General features: G+C 57.4%; 1 protein-coding gene across 1 annotated transcript; it reads left to right on the forward strand.

The window, feature by feature from the left end:
• The first annotated feature begins 3,105 nt into the window (after window positions 1-3,105).
• On the forward strand, window positions 3,106-16,321 carry TGM2 (transglutaminase 2). Its single transcript, XM_085079691.1, has 13 exons — window positions 3,106-3,284; window positions 5,660-5,839; window positions 8,089-8,331; window positions 9,441-9,559; window positions 10,341-10,469; window positions 10,933-11,113; window positions 12,067-12,202; window positions 12,320-12,423; window positions 12,546-12,785; window positions 12,937-13,209; window positions 14,767-14,927; window positions 15,128-15,264; window positions 15,540-16,321. Exons 1-13 carry the CDS (start codon window positions 3,275-3,277, stop codon window positions 15,694-15,696), a joined length of 2,070 nt encoding a protein of 689 aa, XP_084935817.1. The 5' UTR covers window positions 3,106-3,274; the 3' UTR covers window positions 15,697-16,321.
• The last annotated feature ends 3,127 nt before the right edge of the window (window positions 16,322-19,448 follow it).

Genomic DNA, 19,448 nt, shown 5'->3' on the forward strand with positions numbered 1-19,448 from the left:
GTCACCAAGCCAGCAGCTCACCTGGCCCAAACTGCCTGTGCTGCCATCACCAATGCCATCCTCCCTCACCCCAGCCTGTGTGTCCTCATGGACCCTTGTCTGTGGCTGTAGCTGAGCCCCTTGGCTCCACCGACCACATATGGAGCAGCTACAGGTCTTTCACCTTTGGAAGTACTTTTCCATGCTCACAGATCAGAGGTGTGAGAGGGGTCATTGCTGCATCTTGCACACCAGGAAGCCCACACACAGCCCCCAAAGCTCCCCACTTGGCCCTGTCATCATGGGCATAAAACACTTTCTCCTGAAGTCACATCCCTGCACGGTCCCTCACAGACCCCAAGTCAGGACGATGCCAGGCTCCCCACCGAGGAGCACACAGGTGCCCCAGCTTCGGGGGGCTGCAGGAGCAGGGGCTCGGCTGAGGGCTGAGTTTGGGGAGCAACCGGGGCGGGAAGCACCGCAGGAGATGGGCAGAGCTCCCATTAACTTAACAGGGCGACTCAGAACAGACACTGCCCCTTTTCACGGGTTGTTTATCTGCCGGCACAAGGGACTGAGTCAGGATGTGCGGGCACTGGAGGGGCTGCAGGCGCCCCGGCACACACCCAGCAGGGCAAACAGCGGCTCTGTCTGTGCGGGACAGAGGGACCGGCACGGCAGGGACCGGCACTGCAGGGACCGGCACGCTTTGAAGCAGCTCCAGCAGCGGGGCGGGGGTGAGGAAAGTCGCAGTCCTGCACCGAACACCTTGAGCAAATGAGGAGTTATTCTGGGCTTCAGCAGTGCAAACACCCTCTTAATGCAACCTTGTCTTAGTAAGGAGAGTAAAAATAACACCAGCCGTGTGGTTAGCCTACCATGGGCGGCATTTTCCAGTGCCTGGGCAGACAGATGCCTCCGTGATACAAGGTGGTAAGTGAAGTGGGCACTAAAGCCGGAAACAAGGGAGGATTCCTCTTGGTGAGGTGCTGGGACCGAGCCCAGGGCTCCCCGGACAGCCCCTGAGGGACAGCCCTGAGTGGACAGAGCCAGAGGGATAGCCCTGGGAGACAGCCCCAGGGGACAGCCAGGCACTTGTCTCCTGCCACTTCTGCCCAAGGTGCCAGAGCAGGCACAGGTACTGTGAGTCGTTCCTGCTCTGTGTTTGGCCAGTAAACCAGACAGAAGATAGTTCCAACAGCCTGCCCAGCACCAGACACCCCAGCTTGCCCAGTCCCACACATCCCACATACCCCAACACCCCTCATGGCAACAAACTGCTCGTGCTTCCAAGCCCAGTGAGAAATGACTGGTTCCAATTCCTCCACAGCCAACGGTGCTACTCTGACTGCCACACATTAACTCGAGCAAACAATACATCCCGAGCGTGCACGTCCGCTGTGGAGTGCATCCAGAGTTCACACTGAATACAGGAGGAAGAGCAGGCTTGTGCAGGCAGAGCCGAACCCAGCACCCTGCAGTGCTTGTCAGCTCCGGTGGCAGAGGTTTCTGTGCCCAGGAAGCAGCCTTGGGAGCAAGGCCAGCTCGGGGCAGGTGACACCATCTGTGAGGTCCCAGGGCCACCAGCCCTCCCGAGGCATCACAGCAGTCTGGAAATTGACAGCAATTGCTGTGGCTTTGACACTCAGAGAGACAGGCAACCCATGGGACACTCAATCCCACTGAGCCCTCCCTGCATCCATGGGAACAACTCCACCCAGTGCTGCCCATGAGGACCAAGTGGTCTGGGAAGAGGAAGGGGGTGTCTTTTTCAGCATCTCCTCTCAAATCTGAGCAAGGGGAGCAGGACCCCAGCATGACAGGGGGACACTGACAGGGCAGCACTGTCAGGCTGTCCCTGTGTGGGGCTTTCTGCAGTGAGGTGGCACTGCTGGGGTGAGGAGGGCCCTGCTGGCACCAGTGGTGCACCTGGTAAAGGCCCCCCACCACCACCTGCACAACCCCAGCCCACACAAATACATGCTGGAGTAGTACATTAATTGTTTCCAGCTGTCCCGAGCTTTCTCTCAGCAAGGATTTGCTGCTCCTGCTCCAACCTCCCTCCCCACCTCCCTTAAAAATGGTGATGGAGGAGGGGGGACCCCAGCCACAGCTGCACTGCAGGGCAGCACTTCTGCAAAATGAACCATGTGCCCCCAAAGCAGGACACACCAGGAGCCCCCCACACATGGGGCTTCTCCTGGTCTCTTGTCCTTGGCTTGCTCAGACCTTACTAACTCTGTCAGCACCAAAAATCCCTTCATGGAGCCGGAGTGTCTGTCTCACTGCAGACCCTCCCAGTGAAGTGCCTTGGCATGCCTGAGCAGAGTATTGCCCACCTTTGGGGGCCCCTCACCAGGACCACCCCAAGTGTGGGGAAGGCAGATCCAGCTGTGCCACACTTGGGCAACAGGGCACACCAGGCCAGTGGGGCTTCACGAGGGCACAGCCCCATGGGAGCCCTGTGGGGTGACCCTGGGTACACCAGGTGAGGGATGCCACACCTCCACGTCCCAGAGCAGTCAGTGCATGGGGCAGGGGCTTTCAGGGAATGTGCTGGTCACTGCTGTGTGCACACTCCCATGTCCCAGAGCAACAAGTGCTGTTTCCAACACATCTGCTGTTCAGCAGCAAAGATTTCAACGTATTTTCCCTCCAGACTCCATCTCTCAGGGATGTAGCTACGAGAAGGGGACGCGATTCCCGACAAGCGCATCCCACCGTGACCGGCCAGGATGGGGACGCGGCCAGAGGAGGGAGAGAACTTTATAAGGAGAAAACAGAGTCCTGGCACCTCGCTGGGAGCCTCACGGCCCCTCTCCGCCCCCTCGTTCTCCCCTCCTCTTGATCGGCAGCGGGGCCATCTCCTAAAGGGGGCTGTGGGGTCCCGAGAGACTCCGGGAGGGTCCAGCCCGGGGGGCTTCCGGGCCTCCTGCTTTTCCTTTTTTGTCTTTTACTTTCTTTCTTTTTTTTCTTTTTTTTTTCTTTTTTTTCTTTTTTTTTTTCCTCGTGGTTGTTTTCAATAGGTGGGACCTAAAACCGCCCCGTTTCCTGGAAACTTTGTTATCCCTTTCTTCCCTCCGCCGGCCCGCGGTGGGGGGAGCGCGGGGGGCGGGCGGGATAAATGGGCCGGGCAGTGGGGCCGGACAGCGGGTGGTGAGGGGCAGCTCCCCCGGCATCCGGACCGCGACGAGGAGCGGCATCGGCACCGAGAGCACTGCCGGCGGCGCCGGGACAGGTACCGGGACGTGCAGCGGCGGCACCGGCAGCACCCGCAGCGCCCAGCGCCGGCAGCATGGCCGAAGGTAGGACGCGGGGCGAACCCTCCGCAGGTGCCGGGCTCGGTCTCGCTGCCCCCGCGCCGCTCCCTACTCGCCTGGGGCTACAGCCGGTCCTTGACACAGCCGAAGTCTAGGGCGATGGGAAACGGGGAACTAAGCGGAACTGAGCTAAACAAGCCCGGCGGGGTCCGTGTTGGGTTCACGCAAGTCTGTGCCCTTCCCTACCGACTCTCCCCCGGCGCGGGTGTCACCAGTACTCGTAGAATGAAGTTTGGTGCTATTTAAAGCTTTCCCGGTAGAGGAGGGTGGACAGCTGGGCCAGCAGCGTGTGCCCACGTCCTGAAGGGTGAGGGGATGTCAGGAGGCTCAGGCGAAAACTGAGCTTCTGGCCTTCGGGAACCCTGCATGCTCGGCTCTTCAGGGCAGAGATAGTCCCCACCTCCCAGACAGCTGCCCCGAAGTCCCAGGAAATGGGTCTGTGTGATTTCCACGGGCACACAGCCTTCTGGGTGAGGTGGCATCACTCTGCTCTGCTGTGCCTCAGTGCCGCAGGCTGTCCTGGCTCCCAGCACTGCTGTAGCAATACCAACGCCAGGCTCTCGGATCAGACACTGACACAGACACAAAGCTCAGCCACTACAGAACCACAGAATTAACTAGGTTGGAAAAGACCTTTGAGAGCATCAAGTCCAACCTATGACCGAACACCACCTTATCAACTAGACTCTGGCAATAAGTGCCACATGCAGTCTTTTTTTAAACACCTCCAGGGACGGTGGCTCCACCACCTCCCTGGGCAGCCCATTCCAATGCCCAATCACTCTTTCTGTGAAGAACTTTTTCCTAACTTCCAGCCTAAACTTTCCGTGGTGCAGCTTAAGTCTGTGTCCTCTTGTCCTGAACACACTGGGCAGCTCTGGCTCCTGGGTGCATGGGACACTGCTACTACTTGCAGCACCACAGCCCCCTTCCCACCCTTCTCTTGGCACCCATCAGTTTGGGTCACGACACCTGTGTTTTGAAAAATCTGCTTTTTGCTAAATCTGCTGAAGATGATAACCCCAGGGTGACTGGGACAAGGAGGAGCTCTGGTCCTGTGCTCTGAACAGACTTATTATCAGTGAGTTTGGCTCCATGTCAGCCATGAGATTCCACTTGTACAATCTGTGTTCCGTAGCACGGGGCTGTGCTGCTCACAGAGGGGGAGGCAGTGAGGCTTGTCTGTGCTCTGTCCCCACTTCACAGTTCCCATGGACTGGCTGCAGGGACCTTGCCCTCATTTATGGACAGTTCAAGCAGCTCCCACATTGTGGTGGGGACAATGACAAGCCCACTGCTCCCACTGGGCTCATACTGTAGAGTCACCTTGCCCAGAGAGCCAGGAGTGGCATTTTCATTTAGCTCTGAGAATGGTGAGCTCATGAGCTGCTCTTTCCATTTGGCACTGGTCTGAGGACGGCTCGGTGGCTACCAGGGCTGGCACCAGGAAGGGCATGGCCAGGGAGAGCAGTGGCATGGGGCAGCAAGCTGAGTATTGCCCATTGATCTACCCAGTCCCTTGCTGGCTCTGAGCTTGCCGTGTGCTCTCCTGCACGGAATGCTTTTCCTTATTCTGGTGATTAACGTGTCACTGCAGAGCAATCAGGGGTCAATGGCCTCGAGTGATGATGAATGATATCTTATCGCTCCAGCACAGCGCCCAGGGCAGTGGAGACATGGCTGTTGGTGCTCCAGCACACAGCCCTGCCTGGACTGGGAGCAGAGCAGAGCTGTCTGCAAATGTCTGGGGCATCACACACCCTCTGTCAGTGAATCTCCACTTGCTCTCACCAATTTGTCAGCAGCCACAGCACAGTAAAGCTGTTGGAGGCCTGGATGAGGCACAGGAATATCCTGGACATTCCTGGGCTCACTCAGCAGCTTGGGGTGGGGGCACACAAAGAGCAGCCCCAGTGAAAGGCCCCCTGAGAGCAGAGCTGAGCACTGGGCTTTGCTCCAGCGCCATGAAACACAGGCCTGGCACAGCTCTGGCAGCACCTGTGATACCATGGAGGCAGCTCCATGGCACAACACAGCAGAGAGCTGGGTCAGGAGGGCAAAAAGTCACTGTGAGTTTGGCTGCCGAAGCTGTGTCCCTCTCACAGCACACGATGGGAGCCCAGCCCTTAGAGAGCTCCTGGAAGGATGCTCAGTCTGGTACAGCCACAGTGCCCTCCTGGAGGGATGCTCTGCCAGGCACATCTGGGAGCACAGGGCAGTGTGGGTGGGGGAGGCTCAGACCCCTCACCAAGGTCCCAGCCCAGGGCTCAGGATGGGCTCCAGCCAGCCCTCCTTCCCAAGAGCAGGGGCTGTGTGCCGAGGTCCCAGGGTCAGAGCTGTACATGCCACTGCCTTTGCAGATCTGGTGCTGGACACGTGGGACCTGCACTGCGACCGCAATGGGCGGGAGCACCGCACGGCAGACATGGGCTGCACGCAGCTGGTGGTGCGGCGGGGACAGCCCTTCAGCATCACCCTGCGCTTCTCGGGCCGCGGCTACGAGGAGGGCGTGGACAAACTCGCCTTCAACGTCGAGACTGGTGAGTGCCACCACGTTTGTGTCGCCAGCGAGGGCTGTGTAGGTGTGTCACCACCCTCTGTCCCTGCCCCAGAGCTCACCTGTGCTCCCCGAGGGGCTGTGCCCTGGCACATGCCCCATGTCACACAGTCCCTGTTTCCCACCTGGCAAAGGCTGATGCTGTGCACGGCTTTTATATCACAACAAGAAAAAAAAGGTAGAAACTCATTTCCTTAATGAAAGTGGGAGAGAAGTGATAAAGAAATAAAACAAAAAGCCACCAGCATCATCTCCTACCCCTCCTCCTCCCATGGCCAAGCAAGGCTTAGGGCATGTTGGAGCTGCCAGCTCACTAGGAAGTACCTTGGCTGTGGCCAGGACCTTGCCCAACCCTCTAACCCCTCTGAGAAACATCAGCAAAGAGCATCTTTTCAGCCGGCAGTATCACAGCAATTCTGCTGATGGGCTTTACACCCAGCCCTGCTGCCTCTCAGACATCCCTGGAGTGGAGTTTGCACAGGAAACACAAACCCTGGAGAAAGGAAATGTTCCCATGGAGCACCCCCAGCACAGCCCCCTGAGCCGGGCCAGGGCTGGGCTATTGCTCTCACAGCCAGGGCTGGGTGCAGCCACCGGGCAGGGGCTCAGCCCTGCCAGCTCAGAGCAAAGGGAGAGGAAACTATTTCTCAGGCAAGAGCTATTTTGGGGCTGAAGCACCATGCTGAGTCAACCCGGCTAGAATTCAAAGTAAAACTTCACCCAAGTTTCCTCAGAGAGTAAAACTCTCCTTTTTCCACCTCAAAAGCTCTGGTGACAAAATCAAACTCAGCACCTCTCAGCTTCACCCTAAACAAGTAGGTGCCCTAGCAGCCCCATGGGCACTGCCCACCTACTCCCACCCCAGGTTTCTCCAGGCTATGCTACAGCCAGGCAGTCCCAGGCTGGTTTTGCAGGGCGAGTAGCCACAGGCACAGCCTCCCAGGCCGAGAAGCAGGCTGGCAGAGACTCCTCCGGGCTGGAGCCTAGCGCTTGCAGAAAGAGGGCAAAGGTGCTCTGGTGCTCGCAGAGACACGTGGCAGTGCCACCCCGCCGGCAGTGGCCTCAGCACATTCCTCACTGGGGCCGGACCCGCAGCCCTGTCACGGCAAGGACTGCCAGACCTGTCCCCCCATCCTGGGACAGCAAAGCCACCACGTTAATGTGCCACCTGCCACGAGAAAGAGAAAAGGAATAACAGAGTGAAAACAGAGCTGTATTTTTGCAGTAGCCATGTTGTCAGAGCCTGTCCAGGTGCCCCCCAAAGTCCAGGGGGATGTTGTGGGCTGAGGAGGCAGGAGGAGGAGGAGGAAGAGGAGATGGGGCAGGTTCCTGTGTCTGCCCAGCCTACAGCAGCGCCGGGCTGGCTCTGGCCAAAAGGACACTGTGAGCTCAGCCCAGCCTCCCCAGGAGGAGAAACTGTGTCACTCTGATGAGTTCAAGAGTATTTTTGGTGACTGGGCTGGCGCCCCGCCCACGCTGTGGGCGAGGGCTGGCGGGGGACCAGCAGGGGCTGTGCTCCGGCAGGGGACAGCGGACAGCAGTGGCACCACTGCCTCGGCTGCCGGCCAGGCACTGCATGGCCAGGGAGCTGCAGGGCCGGGCTGGGCGTCACCGCTCCGGGGAACGGGTCTGGAGCTGGCTCAGTGCAGGTGGCTTGGCCATGGCTGCAGCTTGGAGGGGCCAGCAAGGATCACACTGTCCTGGGCTCGGCGCTTTGGCCACTGAGGTCATCGCTAATCCTGGGATGTTTGCAGCAACGCCTGAGGCTGCACACCCGCGGTGGGGCACCCGGTGACAGGGGTCTGGGGGTCATGGGCAGGCTCTGCCAGCCCCCGTGCCATGGGCTGGGGCAGGACTAGGCTGTGTGGGCACAGGGACTGAACAGCTCTGCTTGGAGCAGAGGCAGGAGCAGGTGCAGCTGAGAACAGACACCTGGCCCTGGGGTGAGCACCAGGGCAAGCACCCCCTGTACTCTGCTGGCCCAGAGACACCCACAGGGCGAGTCTGTCCCTTCCCAAACAGTGAGAGACATGCCTGAGCACCCCACAGCTGGGCTACCCTGTGTCCTCAGTACATGACAAACCACATGGTGAATGTTCCCAGCCTGGGACAGCAAGGTCCATGTAGCTGCCACCAGGGGCTTGGAGAAGGTCCTCTTGGTGCATCCTCCATGGCAGGGAGCTCCCAGGGGCCCTGGAGCACTGGGAGAACTGACCTGCTCCTTCTTGACAGGACCCTGCCCCAGTGAGACATCAGGAACCAGCTCCCACTTTGTTCTGACTGACTGCCCAGAGGAATCATGCTGGAGTGCTGTGATCCAGCAGCAGGATGGAGAGTCCCTTTCTGTCTCGTTTTGCTCCCCACCCAACGCCCGCATCGGCCGCTACCACATGACCCTGGAGGCCTCCACTGAATACCAGGGCTCCAGCTACCAAATCGGGGACTTTGTCCTGCTCTTCAACCCCTGGCACCCAGGTGAGGCTTTTACTTCTCTGAATCCACAGATTCCAAGGTTCAGGCAGACACAAGGTGCTACCCCAGCATCTTCCCCCACAGCTCTCAATCCACTGCAGATCCCAGGTCCTTGTCCCAGACCCTGGTCCAAGCTCAGGTGTAAGCAGAAATCCTCACTTTGATTCCATCTCCACACAATCCCTGCAGTAGGCTGGAGCCAAGAGCACCATCCCCACCCTACAGCACACACAGCCCCTTTGCCAGCACCCCAAACACCCAATGCCCTGTCCAGGCTGCACCCACCACACAGTGCCCACAGAAGCTCACCACTGTGGTGCTGCTGTGAAGCCCTTGGCAGTCCCTGGCACCAGCTCCTGGCCAGGCAGTGGGCAGGGGAAAAGCCTCTAAATGTCCCTAATTGCCCCCCAGTTGTCCCTAATTGCCCCCACCTGGCCCATTCCCACCCATCCTCACCCAGGCACCCAGCTGTGGACTCAGTGACAGGGATATCACTGTCCTGGTGAAATCTGGACAGCCAGACACAGAGGGCAGGTTCAGCTCAGTCCTGCAAGGTTTAACCGCCCTGGAATTTCCCTCTCTCCATGTTCTTCCCCTGCTCCTGGACCGGCTGATTTCCTGGATCTCAAATGCTCCATGCTGGCTCTGCAGAGATAAGGGGCTGTAGGAAGCTCTGCTCAACCAGGGCTGTGCTGAGCACTGGGGATGGACATGTGGGGTTTCCTTCTGCAAACATTTCCAGTAAATGTTGATTTTCATAGTGGTAGCTGCTGTGAGTGAAATGGCTTTGGCTGTGCTGACCCAGCACACCCACTCCCACTGCTCACTGCACCCCCAGAGAGGTCTCCCCTCCTGGGAAAATACCCATCTCCATTAAATAAAAGAGAGGAAAGACAGAGCCATGAGAAAGAATTAAAAGCAAACCACAAAGCCGCTGAAATTTTCCCATCAGCTCAAATCAACCTGGGCTGAAATTCCTTGGCAGCTGTTTAAGGCATGAGCAGTTCCAGCCCCCGGTGCCTCATTTCCCGCCGGATCCATCCACAGGGAGGGGGTCAGGAAGCTGGTTGAGCAGGGCAGAGCCCTGTCCCCATCACTTGCTGTCCCCACAGAGGACACAGTTTTTATGCGGGATGAGAACGAGCGACGTGAGTACGTCCTGTCCCAGCATGGGCTTATCTACCAGGGCACCTGTGACTACATCTACTCCATCCCGTGGAATTTTGGCCAGGTGAGTGGGCAGGGCCCCCCCAGCACCCTTGGGACCCCTGGCTGACCCAGGCCCTGCAGCTCTGGTGCTGCAGGACACAGGGAGTGGTGCCATGTGTGTGGCCCTGCCAAACATGCACCCCAAAGCACCTTGGAGGGCAGCCATGGGTCAAAGAAACCGGAATCTCATTTCCCAGAGGGAATGCACTGACTTCAAAGCATGGCAAGGCAAGGGGAGTGTTTCCACATAGCTCCTGAGGGCCCCATGGCCACGTGTCCTTAATAAGGGTGGCCCTGCTGTTCCAGGAGCTAGTGCCTGATAACACATTCCCAGGCACTGTGCCAGGGGTGCTGATAAGGCAGTGCCCACACCCCGAGCTGCAGTCCCTGGGGCACAGGGGTTTGCTCAGCCTCCCTCGCTGAGCAAAGGGCTAGGGGACGGTATGAGTGGGGGTGTCCATGGCCCCCACAGGATCTGTGTCTCAATTCAAGGAAGTGCTGTGACTCAGCTGTGATCGGAAGTAGGTTTTCCCAAGGTCAGGTCCATGCCCTGACCGCTGTGTGGTTGCAGGAAGTCAGATCCAGCCCCAGTACGTAGGCAGGAGGTCACCCATGGGCTTCACAGGCTGAGTGGGGACTTCACTCAGCGGATGCTGGCTGGGGAGGGGACCCTGAGGATGTGTGACCCCCTGTCTGCAGCAGTTCTGCTGGCAAGGGCATTACTGTGAGCCAGAGAGGGAGGAGAGAGGTGGCAGAGCCCCTGTGGGGACCTCACACAACCTTTTCTCCCTGCTCTCCTCCAGTTTGAGGAAGACATCTTAGCCATCTGCCTCAACATGCTGGACATAAACCCCAAACACCTGCGGGATCAGAACCGGGATTGCTCCCGCCGCAATGACCCTGTGTACATTGGCAGGGTGGTGAGCGCCATGGTGAGTCCAGGGTGCCCCTGGCAGGGTGTCCCCAGCACCCCACATCCCCTGGGGTGCAAACACCCCCAGCTACAACTGTGACAGACAGGTAGCATTTGCCATCCCCCCCAGTTACACCATTTTCCTTCTCTGGGGTATTTCCTCTCCCCTTCACATCCTTTCCCTGTTACTGCTCCCAAATGTGTAAGAGCCTTTTTAGAGGAAACAAATGACACGGGTGGGCCCTGACCATCCCAGAAACAGCTTTGGGATAATCACTTCCAAATTCCCAGGCAGGAGGATGTGTTTCTAAAATTCATCCCTAATGAGCACCATGTGCACCCACAACCCAGAGCTCCTGCACAGATATAGGATGTTAATATGGCTGACACCACATGTGACTGGGGCAAAAGTTCCCTCCCTCCCTCCCCAGCCTGCTCCTGCGCCTCCACCCCTCCATCCATTCCCTTTTCTCCTGCCACAGGTGAACTGTAATGACGAGGACCAGGGGGTGCTCTTTGGGCGGTGGGACAACCACTACGAGGATGGGATGAGCCCCATGGCCTGGATTGGGAGTGTGGATATTCTCAAGAGGTGGAAGAAGTTTGGGTGCCAGCCAGTCAAGTACGGCCAGTGCTGGGTCTTTGCTGCTGTGGCATGCACTGGTGAGAGCAGATGTCTCTGGTCTCCCCCACAGGACAGGGTCACCCATCTCCCCCCATCTCCCACTCCAGCCCCTGCCCTCCATCCACTCCTGGAGCTGTGTCCAGAGGGAAGAGCTGGGACTGGCTGCAATCAGCCTGCAATGATTCCTTTGCAATTAGCTCTCTGTTACTCTAATTTGTCAGGAAATAGAGGGAAAAAATTATAGAAAAGGGCTCTGGTTTTTCAATCAGCACTGCCTCCCCAGCCAGGCAGCAAGGGAGGGACTGGGACAGGACAAGGTGAGGGAAGTGGCTTTAAGGCCAAGTTTGCAATAAAGTCACGAATGCACTAAGATCAAAATAAAGTCATGGCCACCAGGGCAGCCAGGCTGGGGAAAAAGAGGAGAACAATTCTCGACTGGCTGCTGCTGGGAAACATTCACATATGCTCGTGCAGCTTTGCTCCAAGAAAAACACTGCCTGTGAGTGCATTGATGTGTCACAGACAGACGAGACCCTTTTTAGAGGAGAGAAATAGGCAGAAAACTAAAGTGGATTTTCAGCGACTCACAGAGGTTTATAGCCTTCCTTTGAAGCGCTGTAACTGCCTCCCTGCTCCCTGGGGAGCTCCCTGCACAGTGAAAGACAGCTGGGAGATGAAATCCGGGGTTCAGCACGGCTGCCCACACTCTACCTCCAAAGCTCTCACAGACGCTTTTTATGCCTTTTTTCTGCTGCAATATCAAACCCATCAGGCTGTCAGAGCCAGGTGCCACCCAGCTCACCCGTGCACAGCAGCTGTGGGAATCAGCTCCTCCCAGGGATCAGTCCCCAGGCACCCTTTTGGGAAGGCAAAGGGAAGGGCAGGAGTCGTGGGGCTCCACGGGACAGGGGCTGTGCAAACCTGGGGCTCTGTGTGATGGGAGAGTGGTGCAAACCTGAGCCCCCATCTCACCCTGCCCTGCTCCCCACAGTCATGCGGTGTCTGGGAATCCCCACCCGTGTGGTGACCAACTACAACTCAGCCCATGACACAAACGCCAACCTGACCATCGACCGCTACGTCAACGAGAAGGGGGAGCAGGCACGGCAGTCCTGGGACAAGATCTGGTGAGCAGCATGGCAGGGCCCCGCTCTGCCACCCCTGGGGGTGACCCCTGCCCCTTCCCCAGTGCCTGGCAGGTGCTGGGGGAGCCCAAGACTTCTACATGCTGGTTTCCCTTGCAGGAACTTCCACTGCTGGGTGGAGTCCTGGATGGCCCGTCCAGACCTGGCAGCTGGCTACGATGGGTGGCAGGTGCTGGACCCAACGCCCCAGGAGAAGAGTGAAGGTACAATGTGCACCACACGGATGCTGCATCCAGCTCACACCCTGACACGGCTGGGCTGCCCCACCACAGCCACCCCTTGTGGCTGAGCCCTGGGGTGGTGACAGTGGCTCTGCTCCATGCAGGAGTTTTCTGCTGCGGGCCAGCCCCCGTCAAAGCCATCAAAGAGGGTGACATGCAGCTCAAGTACGACATCCCCTTCATCTTCGCGGAGGTGAACGCCGACGTGGTGTACTGGGTGGTGCAGGACAACGGGATGCAGAAGAAGAGCATCCGGTCCTCAGATGTCGGGAAGTACATCAGCACCAAGAGTGTAGGCAGAGACGGCCGGGAGGACATCACCCACAACTATAAATATCCAGAGGGTACGGGGGGCCTCAGGGGCAGAGACATCCAGGGAGAGATGTCGCTGCTGGGAAAGAACTGCAGCTGGAGGGCTCCAGGGCTCAGGGCAGAACAGCCCAGACCAGGCCCTCCCCATACTCCAGGGAATCACAGGAATTTTGTGCACTGCAGGGTCTGAGGAGGAGCGGGCAGTGTTTGAGAAGGCAGAGCATCAGAAGAACTCCATCGCAGAGGAGGATGAGGGGCTGCACCTCAGGATCAAGGTGTCACAGGGTGCAAACAAGGGCTCTGACTTCGATGTCTTTGCCGTTGTCAACAACAACACGGACGAGGAGCGTGTCTGCAGGGTGACACTGTGCGCCCGTGCCACCAGCCAAAACGGCACCCTCGGGCCCCAGTGCGGTCTCACAGACCCAGTTGACATCGACATTGAGCCCAGGGGAGGTAAGAGACCTACTGACGATGAAGGGGATTCTTCACCAGGGCTGACATCAGGTCATCCTGTGTTCAGCTGCTCAGTAGGCGATGCTCCTTTGGGGAAATCCTCCTTAGTTAACTACCACTGTGGATTTTTAATCTTTATGAGAGGATGAGGAAATTGCTCAGGCAAAGGCTGGAAATGCACTTGGAGCTGGACAAGCCAGGGCTGCTGTAGCTGTTATGCCAAGGGAGCAAGCTGGGCACACCCAGGCTGCCATATCCAGGCACTCCTTGGCACTCATCTGCATCCCTCCTGCTTTCCCACAGCCTTTGGGCTAGGCAGGGCTCTCCAGTGGGATCTTCCTGCAGCAAGGAGAGCAGGACTGGCCCAGTTCAGCCTTGAATGCATGGTCTGGGGCTGGAGGAAGTGGGCAGCACTGGGTTTACTGGCCAGCAGTGCTGAAGCTCTCTGTGTCTCCCTGGGTGGGCGTTCGGCTGCAGAGCTGTCCTGGCACGGCCCCCGAACTTCCCTCACCCTTGTCACACGTGAACATCACCATCTGGTCGTTAAACACGAGTTTGGGTTTACGTGAGTTTGCCAGAGACCCTTCAGGGCTTGGAAAGACCACACATCTGCTGTCCTGGAACAGCCAAATGTTTACCCTATGCCGAGCCCTGCTCCTCACCGGCTCTCTCGCAAACGCAGCGCTCGGCTCTCTGCCAGGAGTTGAGCTGCTTTACAGGAATGAGGAATGTGCTGGCTCTTGCCACCATGGAGGGGAGAGGGATATGCCTCTGTTCATGCTGGCAGAAGCACCAGCAGGTACTTGGAGCCTTCTGCAAGACTGGGTGGGTACATTGGGGGCACATGCTCACCCTGCTAGAGGAGCCCTGTGGCCTTTGGAGTACTTCACATTCCTGTCCAAAAGTTAATCCAACATCATTTTCTCTGAAACGTCAATTACAAGCTCCTGAAACTTCTACCCTCAGCTCCTGCCTCAGAGTATAGACTGCATCCTTTAGGGCATCCCAGCAGTTTGTGTCAGTGCAGGAGGCCAGGCTCGTTCCTCTCCCCACAGCCTCAGCTGATGCTACATCACTTCAAATCCTGCCTCGGGAATGCCAGGCTCCATTTCCCGTGGCCGGCGCCACTCTGGGCTCCTTGTTCCAGGCAGCTCTGCAGCTGGTTACCTTCTGCCTCCTCCCCCCTGGACAGCCCCATCCCTGAAGGACTTTTGAATAAACAACACTGAGGGCTGAGTGAGGGCAGCTGCCAGGGACCAGGCTGCCTCCCAGTGCCTGCACTGGCTGCCAAGGGCTGGCATTCTGAACCCCTGGTGAAGGCATGACCCTAGAGTCTTGCCCTAGGACATGTCCCTTCCCATCCCCACACCCTGAACGTCCCTTCCAGCACTCAGTATTGGAGCCCCAGCCCTGCGGGAACTCCAGTTCCCCTGTCCTTGCAAGGCACCTGGAGAAGCTCCTGGGAGCCTAAACCATCCCAGCAGCAGCCAGGTGCCAGCACAGGGCTGTGGGCTGGAGATGACATGGGTGCTGACCCCTCTCTGCTTCCCCTTCCAGAGAAGAGGGTGCCCCTGCGCATCCTGTACGAAGAGTACAGGGACAAACTGACCCAGGACAACCTCATCAAGGTGGTGGCTCTCCTCACGGATCACCAGACTGGCGACGTCCTCGTGGCTGTCAGGGATATTTATGTTGAGAATCCACCGATCAAGATCAGGGTAAGGACTTGGGAGGAATGAGTTGCTTTGATCATCTGGGGGGGTTACCCCTGGGGCTTGGGAAGCAGGTCCTGCTTCATTGAGCAGGGCTGCATCTCCTGGACCTGCATACCTTAGGTCCTGCCTCAGCCCCAGGGCTGGGGAAGCACCATGGCCTCCAGGATCAGTGGTGCTTGGCATCCAACCTCTCCTACTTGCAGATTCTAGGAGAGCCAATGCAGAATCGGAAGCTGGTGGCAGAGATCAGCCTGGTGAACCCCCTTGCAGTGCCCCTGAACGGCTGCGTGTTCGTGGTGGAGGGCACCGGCCTCACTGACGGGCAGTTGGTCAAGGAGCTGTAAGAGCTTTTCCCCCTTCACTTGGCTGGAATTTTGGGAAGGGGGTGGAGCTCCCAGGGAGGGCAGTCCTGGGGCACAGCAGGAGCCAGTACTGTGCTGGTCCCTGTGGATTCAGAGCATCCCTACCCACACCTCACTGGGGAAGGGGCTTGGCCACCCTACAGAGGTCCTTCCTTCCAAGGTCCCAGCACTGTCCTGTGGCACCATGGGCACTGTCAGGGTGACAAGGCGCTGTGAGGGTGACAGCCCACAATGAGTCCCTTCCCTCCCACAGTGAGGAGCCCATGGAGCCACAGGCAGAGGCCAAATTCCGGATGGATCTGATGCCACGGCTGTCGGGGCTACAGAAGCTGATGGTGGACTTTGAGAGTGACCAGCTGACGGGGGTGAAGGGCTACCGCAACGTCATCATCGCACCCCAGCCCATGTGAGCAGCTATCGTGGCCCTCCATCTGCAGAAACCCTGCCTCATTGTCCCCCACCTGCTTTAGCCCAAGACTGTCCCAGTGGTGCTTGAAGGACGACTGCCAGAGCCCAGCCTGACCCATACCCATGCTCCTCCCTGGGAGCATGGACAGGACAAAGGGGCTGCTGGGGTCTGGGGGCTGCTGTGGTAGTTGCTCCCTTCACCGCTGTTCCCTCATCCTGTGGGGTGGAAACATCCCTGTCCTGCCTGTCCCCCAGCACCAGGTGCACTGGGACCCCTGTGCCAGCTCCCTCCTCTGTGCCATGCTGGCAGCCCCAGCCTGCAGAGCCCATTTCCATGGCAGCAGCAGAACGACCCCTTCAGCCCCGACTGCACCCGCTGTTGGCATCCTCTGACCGCAGCTCCATAGAGAGAGATTGTATACTGTGAGCAGAAAGCTGTATATGTACTATATATCTATAGAATGGATCTATAAATGCATACTACAAATAACCTACTGCTTGGGTACAGCCAGGCATTGGCTTAGGTAACCATCCTGGCAGTGCAGACGCTGCAGGGAGGGATGTAATGTTACCTTGACATGAATCAACTATGCAAGCACTGAATAAAAACTCTATTTTTCACTTAAAGTCAGACCTGGCTCTTCTTGCACTTCCTCTCTCCATGGCAGGACTCAGCAGCTCCTTGCCCAGCATTCAAGTGGGTGTGGGGTGAGTTCTCCCAGCCCAGCACTCAGGTTGGGGGATCACTGCCATGGCTAGCACTGCAGCCACACTGGCCTCATGTTGGCCCCAAATCAGCCTGTCCTGGTGCCCTCAGGGTGCTCTGCAGCTCAGGGGTTGTACCCAGGAAGAGGGGTGACCCACTGGCTCTCCCAGTCCCATGGCAGCACCCACGGTGTGGGGTAAAGCTACGCTCAGCCTCCAAGGCAGACACACCACACCTTCCCAGGGAATTGCTACCATATCAGGAATGGCTCCATGCTGTGACTGTGCACAGAGAACTGGAGAGAACACATACAGGTAATAAAACCAATAGGTTTTGTACACCCAGGCTCTGGGCAGGGTATTCCACCCAGCCTGGGGCAGGAGGAGGGGTGACTGGATCCCCCACAGGGATGCAGGAGGAGAGTGGGGATTTGTCTCACACCTGGATCCAGGGTCAAGGCTCTGCTGAAGATAAACACTTTCTGTGCCAGAATGACCCTCCCACATGCTCCCCACAAACAGGGTGGGAGCCTCCCTGCTCCTAGAAACAAACACCACAAAAACCATTACAGAGCTGGTGGTGTCTAACTGAGGGTCCCACAGTTGCTGCAGCCCCAGCAGAGAGGACAAACCAGCCCAGGGGGACAGACTGTGGGACAGGGGGATCCTGCTCCCACTAGCTGGTCCCAGTCACCCTGACATTGTGGTGTCTCCCATCCCAGCCAAGACTCAGGCTGGATGGTCAGCTGGGAGTGTTTCCCACCAAGGACAACCCGTTCTCCAGCTTCCTTTTCTGTTTATCTTTAGGATGAGATAAAAATCTCCCTGTGCAGTGCTCCAAGACACAGCTGCTGCTTTCCCAAGCCTGGTTGGGGTTCATAGCCAGAACTCCCCAAACCCTGGCTCTGCTTCTCCCATGGGAGGCCAACGACCCACCCCAGCTCCAGCCCTGGCTCCTTCTCCCAGCGTGGAACTGGAGTGGGCACAGCAGAGCCCAGGCCTCAAGTGCAGCAGCAGATTGTTTGGCCAACAAAACCTTGCAAGACAACCCTCCAGGAGAACCATGTTATACATCTCCCTTACCTTGTGGAGCTTTAACCACTGCATCTCGCTGCCCTGCTTTTCTCAAACACAACCCAAAAAGGCAGTTGGGGGCTGGGACCCCTGTGGGGTAGAGTGGGGAGGTTGGGTCAGGCACAGGGTGGAATTAGGAGTTGCACCAGCAGCTTTCCCCAGGGACAGAGCGCCCACCCTGTGGCATGGGGACAGGGCAAGAGCTCCAGGAGCGAGAGGGATGGGGGGTCTCTCCCCCTGCAGCCAGGGCAAGGCGTGGGGACTATGCCAGCACCCAGCTCTGGCAGCACCAACCCCCAGACACCAGTGCCAAGAGCAGAGAGAGCCCCAAAGAAGCCTGAAGGAGTTAAAGCATGAAGCAATGATGCCTCCCCTGTCAGGAACATTCCTCAGCCCAGCAATGATGCACAGCCCTGCTTTAGACCGTTTGTTACTGGGCTCTGCCGAGCCAGGCCTCCAGCTGCTCAGCGCCTGGGTTAAAAATAACCAGCAGCTCCGCTGCTTCGGAGCTGGGTCCCGATGAAATAAACATTAGCACAGCTACTCCTGAAGGTCACTCCCATCCATCTGAGCCTCGGCAGAGCAAGGCTGCTCCAACAAGAAGGGAGCAGACTCCAAATGTGCTGCAGTTATGGTTTAGCAACAAGGGCTAGCTCTCAGGGCTAGTTTGTCTTCCATTATCAACAGAGCTGGGGTCAGCTTCTCTGTGCCCATCCTGCATCACTGACACGGCACCACACTGCACCCATCTCCTAGTGCCCATCCTGCATCACTGACATGGCACCACACTGCACCCATCTCCCAGTGCCCATCCTGCATCACTGACATGGCACCACACTGCACCCATCTCCCAGTGCCCATCCTGCATCACTGACACGGCACCACACTGCACCCATCTCCCAGTGCCCATCCTGCATCACTGGCGCAGTCCCGTGCTGCATCCATCAGACCTTTTGGCACTCTTGCCATGCAAGCAATAAATTATAAATTAAATATTTCCAGCATCCATTGCGTGGGAGGGTTTGCAATTCAGTGCTAGTCCAAGTGCCAAAGCCAGGCAGGAGCATTCTCATGGGGAGAGGTTATGGATATACCTCGGCTTGCTGGAGATGCTGACTTGCCAAGAACTGATTGTAAACTCATTTTAGACTTGATGACCTTTAACTTACCTTCATTGATGGATCGAAACTAGAACAAACTCCCATAAATCAGAGCTTTCACAAGAACAAATCTGTGGGATTTCCAAGTGCTACTGCCTCTCCAAAGGTCTCCCTCCTCCTCCACAAACATGGGACACATTTTTACTCTCCTTAGTCCAATGAGACAACTGAGGCATCATCAAACAGCAAAAGAGACAATAAACGCCAGATAGCAGGAGGTCCCACTGCACCCTCATGGGAAGCCATCCCCTCTTCCACAGCTATAGGAAGTGCAGGAGGCACTATGGAGAGATTCCTCTTCCAATATGGCCATCCCATGGATAACTTGGATATAAATGATTAATTTATCCACACATGTATGTCTCCATGCATCTTCATGGTAAAAGCAATGGATAACAGTCTCTCTGCCTGCCTGACCCTTGATGCAACTTCCCAGGAGGACACCCCTGTCCATCGCCTGTGGGGTCCCTGTCCTGCCCCTCACAGCAGGCTGGGCTGACACACACAGACCAGTAAGGACTGGTTGGCTGGGCAGTGGCAGCAGAGGGATGTGCTGACCACCAGCCACTTGTCTCTTCCCAGAACAAGCCAAGCCTTTTCTTTTCCCAGAAAGACAAAACAAGACTTGTCCCTTCCCAGAAAGAGACAAAATTTGCCTCTTCCCAGAAAGAAGTGACAAGACCCTGAATCTGTTTATGATTTACTATTAGTTGTCACACAGATTTGCTTGATCAGCAGCAGTGCAACACTTGGCGACCCTGCGCCAGCCAGGCTGCAACCCATCACACCCTTGTGCCAAGGGAAAACACTGGGAC

The sequence above is a fragment of the Lichenostomus cassidix genome, chromosome 20 (genome assembly GCF_008360975.1).
Source record: "Lichenostomus cassidix isolate B80296 chromosome 20, HeHo_3.0, whole genome shotgun sequence".
NCBI classification, from domain to species: Eukaryota; Metazoa; Chordata; class Aves; order Passeriformes; family Meliphagidae; genus Lichenostomus; species Lichenostomus cassidix.

Coding starts and splice junctions, on each gene's coding strand:
- TGM2 (XM_085079691.1), top strand. Junction 11,114..12,066: donor TGCTGCTGTGGCATGCACTG/GTGAGAGCAGAT, acceptor TGCTCCCCACAG/TCATGCGGTGTCTGGGAATC. Junction 12,424..12,545: donor GCCCCAGGAGAAGAGTGAAG/GTACAATGTGCA, acceptor TGCTCCATGCAG/GAGTTTTCTGCTGCGGGCCA.